This window comes from Gekko japonicus, unplaced genomic scaffold (assembly GCF_001447785.1).
Source record: "Gekko japonicus isolate JY-2015 unplaced genomic scaffold, Gekko_japonicus_V1.1 scaffold143, whole genome shotgun sequence".
Classification (NCBI taxonomy): Eukaryota; Metazoa; Chordata; class Lepidosauria; order Squamata; family Gekkonidae; genus Gekko; species Gekko japonicus.
In genome coordinates this window covers 137,223-149,891 of record NW_015175974.1, presented here as the reverse complement: position 1 = coordinate 149,891, position 12,669 = coordinate 137,223, and the positions used below count along the sequence as shown (strand labels likewise).

The 12,669-nt window shown below is 41.2% G+C and overlaps 1 protein-coding gene across 3 annotated transcripts in view; it reads left to right on the top strand.

Annotated features, from left to right (window-relative positions):
- LCLAT1 (lysocardiolipin acyltransferase 1) overlaps positions 1-12,669 on the top strand; it is a 178,323-nt gene that overhangs the window by 76,664 nt on the left and 88,990 nt on the right. For all 3 annotated transcript variants that reach the window (XM_015426113.1, XM_015426112.1, XM_015426114.1), the window contains 2 exons: positions 6,905-7,103; positions 12,257-12,403. In XM_015426113.1, coding sequence (XP_015281599.1) covers positions 6,905-7,103; positions 12,257-12,403 — 346 coding nt within the window. The remainder of the gene's footprint in view (positions 1-6,904; positions 7,104-12,256; positions 12,404-12,669) is intronic.

Below are 12,669 nucleotides of genomic sequence, written 5' to 3'. Positions count from 1 at the left end.
ACTCATATCAGAGAAGTTACCCCTTTTAAAGTTAAAAGTGGTTGTGTCAGTCTTTTTGGGCAACTCCCCATTTATACAAATGTTGAACTCAGTAACATTATGATCACTGTTCCCACGTGGTACAATCACTTTTACATCTCTCACCAGGTCTTGGGCGTTACTTAGGACCAAATCCAGGATCGTCTCTTCCCTGGTAGGTTCTGTGACCATCTGTTGCATAGCACAGTCATTGAGAGTGTCTAGAAACTCAGTCTCTTTTTCCTTTCTTGAACACATATTGACCCAATCAATGTGTGGGTAGTTAAAATCACCTCTTATGACACAGTTATTTTGTCTAGCCGCTATCTTTAATTCATTCATCATTTTGTAATCCTCCTTTATCTTTTGATCTGGTGGGTGATGACAAACTCCCAGTGTTAAGCTTCCTTTTCGGCCCACTATTTCAACCCTTAGCATTTCCAGAAGTGAATCCAATTTTCTTACCCTCTCAATGTTACTGGACTGTATACCCTCTCTGACATACAGAGCCACCCCACCTCCAACCCTTCCCCCCATCCTTCTGATATAATTTATAACCAGGAATCACCGTATCCCACGGGTTTTCCTCATCCCACCAAGTTTTTGAAATACCCACAATGTCTATTTCCCCCCCCCAACACCAAGCATTCCAACTCCCCAATTTTACCTCAGACACTTCTAGCATTTGTATATAAACATCTATAGTTTCCCAGGCAGTCATGTTAAGCCCACAACCTGCCTTCTGCTGCTTTGAGACCTTGCCAGGCAGTCCATATTATTGGCCACAGTCTCAGTGGACAATTCTAATCCATTTCCTTGTAGGAAAGTATCAGCTACCCCTTCATCTCTTTGAGATGAGCCATCCTGAACCAGAGACTTTTCATCTCTTGTCGGCTTTCCCCCAAGGAGGATTAGGGACGTCCCTCCTGTCATCAAATGTTTGACAGGTGCCCCCGCCCTTCTAGCAGGTTAGTCCCGCCTCCCTGAGGGCCACGCTTCAAGGCGCAGGCAAGATGGCGGCCGGCGCCGGCCAATGGGAGCGTGGCGGCCATGTGTTGGCTTTCCCCCAATGGCGGAGCGTCTGGCTGGGGGTTGTGGGGAGAGAAGGGGATGGGAAATGGAGTCCTGGGTGCTTTTGTATGGAAGGGGGGAAATACAGCGTGTAAATGGGACTTTTTGCTCTGTGTGATTGTGTTTTGTGGGGCTGGGGATGCTTTGAAAACAGCAGTGGGGCTGGGGACATGTGTGAAAACTGTACCATGCTTGTGCTAACGTAGCTTAGTGCAGACTCCCTCCCTAGATCCTGGGGAGATTCTGGGGAGCCCTCACCTCCAGACAAAGCCTGGGGACCCTCCCCCCCTTTGCAAGCCTCACAGAGAGCAAAAGCAGCTGGTTTGCAGCAAAGGAAAAAAAAGTTCTACTCTCTACAGTATTGCCCTGTGGAGAAGTCCTGTTTTGCCATGAATAGATAACACAAGCACTAGAGACAGGCAGAGAGAGAGCCCCCCCCACACACACACAGAGGGGGGGAAGTTGAAACACACAGTTGAGACACCAAAACTTTAACAGAAGCTTATATGTTAGGAATAGAGCCAAGCTGGCAGGCAGGCCCCCCCTCCCAGCAGAAAGAATGTGCTAATTCCAGAGAGTCCCCCCCCCCCGACACCCACCCCGCAGTTCTAGCAACAGCTCTCTCTCTCTCTCTCTCACACACACACACACACACACACACACACACACACACACACACACACAGAGCCCTCTGAAAAGCAAGAGTTTTTTTACTTACCAGAGGAAGCAGAAATGCCAGAGTCCCCCAAAGCCCAGTCCTACAGTTTAAGCCTAAATAAAAACATGCAAAGACACACAAAGTCCTGAGCAAAAACACCTTTAAAAGCTTTTTAAAAGGGAAGCAAAATTGTATGCCGTCAAGACAACTTCTGACTGTCTGAATTCCCAGCAGTGACAGCAGCCGTGTGGTGCCTGCTGGGAGGGAGGGAGGCTGGGGCTAAGGTTCCCAGCCAATGAGAACTCTCTGTTTTCAGCCCGGGAAATTTTGATCTGCAGGGCAGTGAACCAATTGCAAGCCATTCACCGGCTGTCATTGTCACAGACTTTTTTTCACTCTGTCAGCACAGAGGAACATGTGCTTCCCCTCCCCCTGCCTTCTCCCATGCGCGCCTGGAAAAAAACTGCTTTGCAGGAAATGTTCTTTTGCAGGGGAGTGGGCTAACCACCTTTCCCCCCAATGCTGGCAGGAGACACACAGTCATAAGAACATAAGAGACGCCAATGTTGGATCAGGCCAAAGCCCATCCAGTCCAACACTCTGTCACACAGTGGCCAAAAATACCAGATGCCATCAGGAGGTCCACCAGTGGGGCCAGGTCATTAGAAGCCCTCCCACTGTTGACCAGTGTTCCCTCTAAGCTGAGTTAGTGTGAGCTAGCTCACAGTTTTTAAGCCTTTGGCTCACAGGTTTTTGTCTTCGCTCAGGGAGGATGGCTCCAGAGCAAACTAATTTATGCAGTAGCCAAATCACTCACTCACAACTTTTATGCCAGTAGCTCACAAAGTAGAATTTTTGCTCACAAGACTCCACAGCTTAGAGGGAACATTGCTGTTGACCCCCCCCCCCAAGCACCAAGAAGACAGAGCATCACTTGCCCCAGAGCCCCTATCTATACGTTGTGGCTAATAGCCACTGATGGACCTCTGCTCCATATGCTTATCTACCGGTAATTCCCTTTTGAAGCTGTCCATGCTTGTAGCTGCCACCACTTCCTGTGGCAGTGAATTCCATGTGTTAATCACTCTTTGGGTGAAGAAGTACTTCCTTTTATCTGTTCTAACCCAACCACTCAGCAATTTCATTGAGTCCTCAAAAGCAGCACATACATAGGGCAGGAAATGCTCTTTTCAGGCAGGGAAATGAAATCTTAAGGAAATAAAAGTCACACTCTTCAGGAGAAAAAGGAGGGGGGTTTCCTCAGGGTTTCCTCAGAGATTGTAGCCTGAGCTGCATGTGTGGGGGGAAAACTGAAGAGGAGATCTAAGTGAGAAAAATGGGGATTGGGCTACATGGCTAAAGAAGACTGAATGAGGAGATGAACAATACTTGTAGGAATGGGAGGGGGTTGTTTAGTGGGGGGAATGAAGCAGAGGATTCAACTAGGAGAATCTGGGAGGTGTGAATGGGGATGAAGAAGTCTTGCAGGGAACTGAATCTGTAAAGAGAACATATTTTTAATACTTGCGAAGCAGGTGAGGTTCTTCATTGGGTAGAGCTGAGGGGAGTGTATAGTGTGAGATATTTGTAAACCCCTCCCCCTCCATTTTTGGAGGCACCAGCTGCCTTTTCGCATTATTAGTAGCAAGCAGCATTTAGATGTGCTTATCCCTGATATTTAGTCAGTACATCTGAATAGAGAAACATAGCTTGCTCTCCTTTTGTAATGCTTCATGCTTAACCTTGATTGATAATATGCCAGTATTGCAGTTAGCTGAGTCATCCATTAATACTTCATGCTTTTCATATTGTTCCTTTCACAGAGGTAAATGACATCTCAGTTTCTTGGATGAGGCACAGAATGCTCCTTCCTCTATTCTAACACTGTCTTGTATTGCTACATGTCACAGTTTATTTTGGGCTGGAAGCTTTCACTTTATACATCAGAATAGCTCAGAGATGAAAATATCTTGCTAGGTTTTCTATATGTGTGGTGTGTGTGTGTGTGTCCTTTCATTCCATCACAACTGGTGGTCACTGGCTATCATTGTTGGCATCGTGTTAGTTCTCTCTCTCTCTCATTTGGCTGTTTAATTGTGTATCCATCATATTTGTATTCTTTCTCTGGGGCACTCAGGATGACATTGGTTGCCTTCACTCATTTCTTCTTTCTAACAGACTTGTTGTGAAGCCAAAATGCCACCTGCTCTAAAGCCACCCAGTAAGTTCTTGATTATCAGAGAAAGGCACAAAGAGAATGCACTTGGATAAGCCTCCCCAGGAAGACTATTCCAGAGAATGAGTACTAGTACGGAGAGGGCCTTGCTTCATGAACTGAGAAGACTTTGCTTCATGAACTTGCTTCGCACACATAATCTGTTGCTGAACTTCCTCAGACTAGTTTTATTGCAAAAGCAGATTCATATGGCAGGAGTATTTGTTTTGAGAGAGAAGCATAAATATACATTTGATTGTGTCCATTTGTGCTTTGTTTACTGCAACATAGTAGTTAATGTGTCATTCTTCTTGTCCAATCACTGTTCATTGGAGAGAATATCTGATTTGGGAGAGATCACACTGATTTTAGTGAAATATGATTTACAGATTAAGAGAGATCCTGCATTCAAATCCATGGAAAAATTTCCACCCCATGCGTTTAAATATAGTTTTTGTTTATAGTTGTTAGGGCTGTTGTTCTGCAGATCAATCATGTTCGATGGGTTAAATGTCGATGAAGCACAGACAAACTCCAGTGCTCAGTGCAGTAGCCGATGAAGGAACTGACAAGTAAGGTAGACATGTCCTTCTTATGCACAATGCAGTTGGCTCATGGGTATAGGGCAAGCTTGGCTTGTGTATGGTATATTTGCTTTCTTTGCTGACAATAACAAGATAGATTCCGCTGGGTAGCCATGTTGGTCTGAAGCAGCAGAACAAAGTTCAAATCCAGTGGCACCCTTAAGACCAGCAAAGTTTTATTCAAGGTGTAAGCTTTCATGTTGATGCACACTTCTTCAGATACAATGAAATGGATGTTACCTGTGCATACATATAAGAAGAAGAAGAAGAAGAGAGTGGATTTATACCCCGCCCTTCACTTGGAGTCTCAGAGCGGCTTACAAACTCCTTTCCCTTCCCCTCCCCACAACAGACACCCTGTGAGGTGGGTGGGGCTGAGAGAACACAAAGTGCTCTTTTTTTCCAGGACAGCTGTGCCAGAGCTTGTGACTGACCCAAGGTCACATCAGCAGGTGCAAGTGGAGGAGTGGGGAATCAAACCTGGTTCTCCCAGATTAGAGTCCGCACACTTAACCACTACACCAAACTTGCTCTCATATAGGTAGAGAGAGAGCAGTAAGTTAGCATAGAACATCTGTTGTTTCATTTTCCTGAAACACAGAGGGCAGTGCCTCATTCCTTCTGTTGAGCTGAGGAAGGTAAAAGCATTTGCCTAAGATGTTTAACAGATTCAAGGACCAAAAAGGAATAACAAGCTTAGTTTATATGATTACCATTTGTTTGAGTTTAATTCCAGAGAATAGTGAAGGAAATAAATATATCAAAAGTGGAGATTGATGGGCAGTTGTACCCTTCTTAATTGTGGAATGCTGAGATTAATTAACTGAGACCTTGCCATTATGCTTCATCCATCTTTGCAAAGAAACTTCAGGAACAGACTAGAAAGGGAAATTGCTGAGTTGCAAGTTGTTACAACACTCAGAACAATGGAATCCCCAGGACTTACCAGGGATATTGGTTTCTTAACTCACTACAAATGCTAAGCTCATTCACTCCTTACTCACCAATCCTCCTGAAGGACTATATATCCTCTTTATTTTATTTCTTATTTGGAATAGTAGATTGTAATGTAATGAATAGTAAAATGTCATATAATTTGTAATGGTAGATTGGAATGTATTTCTCTGGTCAGGGGACAGGGGAGATATTCTACACAGCCAATTGCCCCACTTCAAAGAAGATGCTGCTGTAAGGTTGCCTTCACGCTTGAGAGCTGGTTGATGGAGTGTAATGGCAGGGTCTTAGTTACTTACTCTCAGCATTCCACAGTTAAGAAGGGTACATCTGCCCATCAATCTCCAATTTTGATATATTTACTTCCTTCACTATGTTTTCCCCTGGAATGAAACTTAAACAAATAGTAACCATATAAGCTAAGCTTGTTATTCCTGTTTGGTCCTTGAATTTATTAAACATCTTCATTATGTTGTATGCTAATTTACTGCTCACCCTCTACCCGGTAATTTCCTTTTCATTGTATCTGAAGTAGTGTGTGTACACACGAAAGCTTATACCATGAATAAAGCTTTGTTGGTCTTAAAGGAGCCACTGAACTTGAACTTCATTCTCATTCAATATCAAGCTGAACTGAAACTGAAACTAAAACAGATTATTCTTTATTCCGTTTTCCTGGAACACAGAGAGCAGTGCCTCACTCCTTCTGTCGAGTCGGGGAAGGTAAAAGCATTTGGCTAATGCTTTCTAATGAAGTGGTTCTGAATCAGATTTTGCTCAATCTGAAATGGGGCTTATAAGCAATGCAGAGAGTGACAGTGAAGCTGAGTGTGCCACCTCAGTGAAAGAAAATTAAACTCTGTCAATATAAGATGGATAGCTGTTTGGGTAGCCAAAAATAGTGTGTTCAGTAGTAATTTTCAGGGTTTTTGTTTCAAGCAACACAAGGAACTGTATACTGTTGTCTTTACATACATGTCTTTGTATTTTTATTCCCGTAAAATAAAATGCACATAAATCTTTGAATGCGGTTGAATATAACATTATATTTTATTCTTCATTTAATTTCCCTGTAATCAGATATTTCAATTCAAGTACTTTGTGGCTATTGGGGAAACTTTTGATATATTTATACTGAACATTAAATTGACATTGGTTACATTTTTAGTCCTGTTTACTAAATATGAGACTTTGTGTGCCTGTTGAGGAAAAAATGTGCGCTGGAGAGTAAAAAATGAGTAAAAAGATGTAAAATCAGATCATATTATTTAAAGTACTGGAAATTTTTCCAATTCAAATTTTCAGAGAAAACTCTCATTGCTGCTGGAGTGATGGCATAAAAAATTGCTAAATAAATAAACTTGCCCTTGAACAATACGGTGATAATTGAATTGTTTTTTCTAGGCTTTGTTGGAGGTTGTGTTTAGGGCAAAGGTGGTTATAACAGGTGATGGATTCATTCCGGGAGAAAGAAGTGTTATTATCATGAACCACCGAACACGAATGGATTGGATGTTTTTGTGGAACTGCCTGCTGAGATACAGCTACCTCAGACTTGAAAAAATATGCCTCAAATCTAGTCTCAAAGGCATTCCAGGATTTGGTAAGGCATCAACATAATAAAATATTTTTGCATTTTTGGTATTGTTTGTTGCCTGATACGCTATTTTACCATGTTTAGTTTTAGCTCTTCTTTTTTCTCAGTGATGGGTTTTAATGTTTCTTTGTTTTTTGTCTGTAGATTTTATCCAACCAAACACTGGCACTAATGAAACATTTTCCTCATGTTCTCCTTCCACCAGCAGTTCACTTTGAGCCCTAGAAAGATGGTTCCTATAGTAATGAGACCTGCATTAACAAAAAGGCATGTGGGTTGTAGGGCTGCAGTGAACATGAGGAATTGAGCAAAACTATTTCCTCTTCCATGCCTTATGAGTACAAAACAAATAATAGGGCAATTTCTCCAAATTTCTCTCCTTGTTGCTGTAGACCCCACAACCCTCATGGCTTTTGGCCATATGGGTCCCATAAAATAGGTATGTTTTTTCCAGGGGACAAAAAGGGGAAAGAGAATATGGGAGAAATCCACATCTGACAGCAACTTCCATGTTAGTTGGGTATCTTCTTGAGTGCCCCAATGGTTCTGTGGATCCATGTGCAGGGGAAAATAGTTTTGTTTAATCTTTAAACATTAGGCTGGTGTCCCAAAAGGAAATTCCTTTAGATGGAGGAATGCTCTGCATTTAGCTGAGCAGAGCAGTAGGATCCAACATGCTATTTGCTATTTTACTATTATTTAGTTTTGGCATATTCTTCTGGGATAGTTTTTAAGGAGATTTTCTAAGCTACTGACTGATATATATACATATGGAAATATAACGGAAATCTTCATTTCCATCCTACTTTAGTATGTGTTGTTTCAAGCTTTCCATCTCAGCAGAACTTTAATAGTAGAGGCAGCAATATAATCATGTCTCTTCATTACTCTTTGCCAATTAACTTGTGGAATGTATGACACAGTTCACTTACTGCTCAATCAACTGGTGTAATGATAATAAACAAAGAAATCCTGGAGAGTATTTGCGTTTTTATTACTTCCATGTTTTAAATCATTCTTTTTGTTTCTTGTCAGTCATAAGCAAGGAAGACTTTAGATTTTATTGTATTAATATTTTTCAGAATCCTTCAATCATTATTAGGGTTTATGGGTAATAGCAATTTTATACTCAAATGAAAATCCCTTCAGTGATTACACTAAAATTAATATGGATAGATGTTCTTCATTTCTTCGGCAAAGGCCCTGTCTTGAAAAGGCCTAGTTAGTAGTAATACTGAAAGCTTAAGAGTAGGGTGGAAGGGAGAAGAATTAAGTATGTGAAGTAAAAATACTTGAAATTCATTTTTTTGTGAAGTATATGAACATGAAAAGTAGCTTTCTATGCTTTTGGTGGCAACACTCTTTTTATTTTTGTATAAAGTTTTATTTCCCTCTCCTAAAAAGGAGAGAATTTCAGTTTACTTAGAAAAATAGGGAGGGGATATAGAGGGATAAAGAAAAGTGTTGAGTGATGTTAAGTGTTAGTAAATTAAACTTTTCAAATTTAAAGTTAAAGTCAAAGTTTTTTTCTGTGAATAGGTGATCTTCTTTTTCTTCTTTAATTTTCAAAAAAAAATAGTTAATATGTTAGTAATGTCCTTTTGGGGTTAGAATTACTTTTACAGCATAGTCCAAAACAGTTAATTCTTGGGGCCTTTCCCTTTTTTATCTCTCAAGTTATACTTTGTGCCAGTCGCTCCTTTGTCTTCCTCATCCTTCACCTCTCCCTCAGAACTGCTGTCTTCTTCGCTGTCTCCCGGCATCCACTTGGCAAGTTCTGCTTCTTCTTCTGAACTGACGTGCCTCTTCAAAAAGTCTTGAGCTTTAAAGATAGAGTCTATCTTTTCTCTTCTGTCTTTAAATTTAAAGACCAGTCCTTCTGGCACCAACCATTTGTAACTCACTTGATGATTTTGTAAGAACATGGTCAACCCTTTATATTCCTTTCTCTTCATTCTGATTTCAAATGGAACATCTTTCAAAATTCTTATCGGTTGATCTCCAATTTTCAAGGGTGTTGCCGAAGCTGCTTTTAAGATCTGATCTCTGAGACGTTGCTTTGTAAATTTCACTACCACTTCTGCAGGCAATTTATTTTTCTTTGTGAAATTGGAATAGGCTCTATAAGCCAAATCCTTATAGGCTCTATAAGCCAAATCCTAATAGGCTCTATAAGCCAAATCCTCTTTTATTTTTTCCGCTTGATTGCCAGTGGTGGCAACACTCTTAAGAACCTTGTACACCTACAACTTGTACAGGATCATGCCTTCTAGAGACAGGGAACTCTGTTGTCCTTATGCATTAGGTCTTTCCTTTTGGCAAAGCATGACTGCTAATTCAGTGTGTGGTTGGATTCCACAAGAGTACTGTTCATTGGGTGCTGTACTGATGGAATGCTTCAAGAATGGAGTCTGTTCTTACCTACAAAGCCTTTGTACTAGTTAGGAATTGCAGCAAGGGAATTTCTTCTTGCTTTTGTAAGTATGTGATACGGAGCTACCCAGTTTCCCCCCATTTGCCTTGTATTGCATGTCTAGCAGGATAAAACACCATTACTTACATGACCAGATAGGCAATTTAAATATGTAAGCAAGTATTTTTTGAGAAAATTATGCAGTTGATGTTGGAAAGTGTGATGAACAGGAGGCTGTCCTGCCCCTGAAGGGGAAAACAAGCACTCAGCTGTTTCATCTGTGAACCTATGGGAATGCTGCTCCAGCATCCAGTCACATTTCAGAGGCAGGATGGAATGTTGGGGGGGGAAGCACAGGAAGAGCTGAGTTCAGATTTGCTTCTGGGAGAGTACAGAGATAGTTTTGGGTCTGCCTTGGTAAAACAGCAGACATTCTGAAGGGACACTCTGCCTGGTAGTGTGGCAAAGTGGTTTACCTCTTCCTCTGGAAGAGGACAGAGTGACCCATTGTGAGGCCTGTTTCTGGTGATGACCAGACCTCATACCACTTAGTCTGACTCCTGAGAAAGGGCAGGCTGGTGTAGGTGGAATCCTGTGTGTCTGAAAGGATCCATATGAGTGGGTAGTCAGTGAAAGCCTGTTTGTAGCTGCAAGCCTTAAAAATAATTCAAACCATGCTCTGAAGCCATAACTTATTTAACTTAATGTAGAAAAGGGTGAGAGTCCAGTAGCTCCTACCCTGCCACAGATTTTGTTAGTCTTTAAGGTGCTACTGGACTTTTGCTCTTTTCTACCGCTAATGTGCCTTGGTCAGGTTTCTTCTTTAATTGCCTGGAAACTTGTGCTGCTGATCTGTTCTCTAAAAACAAACCGTGACATGTGATGCCTTCCTGGAACAGTGACATATTATGTCTTCCAGCAATTTTATCAAGAGTCGGATTTAATTACTTTAGAATTATTTACAATATGAGGTGGATTTGGAAGTGCATTCTGAAAAGTGTTATCTGTAGTGTTATCACTCCTGTAAGATCGTTTACATCCTAGAGAGCCATACCAGACATTTCTGAAGCATAAACTTCATCTTTGCTATACCGTTTTTGCTGGAGGAGAAGCAAAATGAATCTTGAATAAATAAGCAACTTGGTTAGTTGTAATTGCTTGTTTTTGTTGGGGTTTAAAAATAAAGTGCAAGCCTCTCAGGTATTTTTTCTGTAGTCTAGCATTAAACAAATGGGTAAAATGCTGAAGAAACCAAAAACTATCTAGTTCGAACTCCTGATTCTCTTCAGCGGGGAAAAAAGTCCATGCCAAACATTAAAGGACAGGCTCTCTGATTAGAGAGCTTTTATTAAATGACTTTAAAAATAATAATTGTACATGTGTAAAGAAGGCAAGAATTCTTAGTAAGGCTGTTGGGTTCTAATTTATTCCTGACTGTGGATATGAGGATATGAAAACCTTCTTAGATGGGAACTTGTATTATGATACATGTCACCAGCCAGGACAGTGAATAAGATTTAAATACTCAAGTCCAGACCTACCTTTCCTCAGGTTCCAGAAGGAGAAAGTTGTGCTTCACTTGCTACCTAAGATTGTCTCTCTCCATCAGAATCAGTATTTTTTCTATCACTAAAAGTTAAGAAGGAAAAGGCCTGGCATTCTCTGGATGCCAAATATGCCTTTTCCTTTTATTTACCCAAAACATATCAATTTAGAAAAGACGGGAATATCTTTGTGGCCTTTCAGGGACCCAAAAGAGATGGTAAAGTTTACTCCTAGGCAATCTCACAGTGGATTGCATTCCTCATTTGTGAGTGCTACAAGGACAGGCATCTCGTGCCCTCTCAGAGTAACAGCTCACTGTACTAGAGCTCAAGCCCTTTTCTCTGCCTTCAGATATGGTGTCCCTTTGCTTAACAAGATGCATTCAGCCAATATGTGTGAAGCATATGAGTGATGAACATGCACTTTTGCCCACAGAGTAACTTTCATGTGGAAGATTTTGTATGAAGTGAATGGCCCTCCCATATCAAGAATGTGTTGTCCAGTGATCTTTTGTCAAACTTCCAATAGAACTAACTAGCTGTCTTGTTGGTGTGTGTGTATAAATTGTATGGCATATGTAGTATAGTCAGGAGATCCTAACATTGTCTGGCAGCCAGAAATTCTAGCTTTTTTAGCATTATGCATATATGAGGCTGTAAGACAGATGGGATCCAGATATTGTACATTCACAAACTGAAATGCATACTCTGGCTTTTATGTTGCATCATTGGAAAGTGCTATTCCCCAGAAGAATACACTAATGACAGCATATCAGAAGTATACAGTGCAACCTGTTGGCAATGAGTTGAACACACATGTTGCTTTAAAACTACAGTCACCATTGCAATGTTTTCTTTTTGTCATGACCTTCAGAGACTTTTTATGTTATGACAACTTAGTCCTTACACTAGGTTGGAATCTATAAATCTGTTTTGCTCACATTAAAGCCTGCTTACCATGCAAGGTGATATCCTCCAGTGAAACACTCCTTTTCTACCAGAACTTGACTTCCTGCTCTGGAGGAAGGCTATACTGTTAGTGGAGTGGATTCATAGAATCCATTTTAGTGTAAATGTGTACAGTTGAAAGCATTCTTTCCTTAACAGTGTTGCTGATGCTATGATTGGGAGCCAGGAATTATGAATGGAAACAAACAAGGAAATTATACTGCACTGTTAAAATTTGTTCAAACTTATTCTAGGTTGGGCCATGCAGGTTGCTGCCTTCATTTTCATTCAGAGGAAATGGGAAGAAGACAAGAATCATTTTGGAAATATGCTGGATTATTTCTGTGACATTCATGAACCTCTGCAGCTTCTCATCTTTCCTGAAGGAACTGATCTCACAGGTACACTAATTCAGTTGTCTCTTGCTATCAAGATGGTAAAATATTGAACCCCTTATATAGTTTACAAGTTGTAACCTGCAATAATCACAGGGGGGGATCCCTTCTCCCTCTTAGCCGCAGCTCCCCCCCACCATCAGTGGAAACCACTGCCGCTACTTCCCCATCACATTCACTGGCAGTAAACCTGACACACCCTTGGCTTCTCCCACCACATACACCCCCAGCAAGCCTCCTGTCTCTGCCATTGGACCCGCCACATCTCCAGC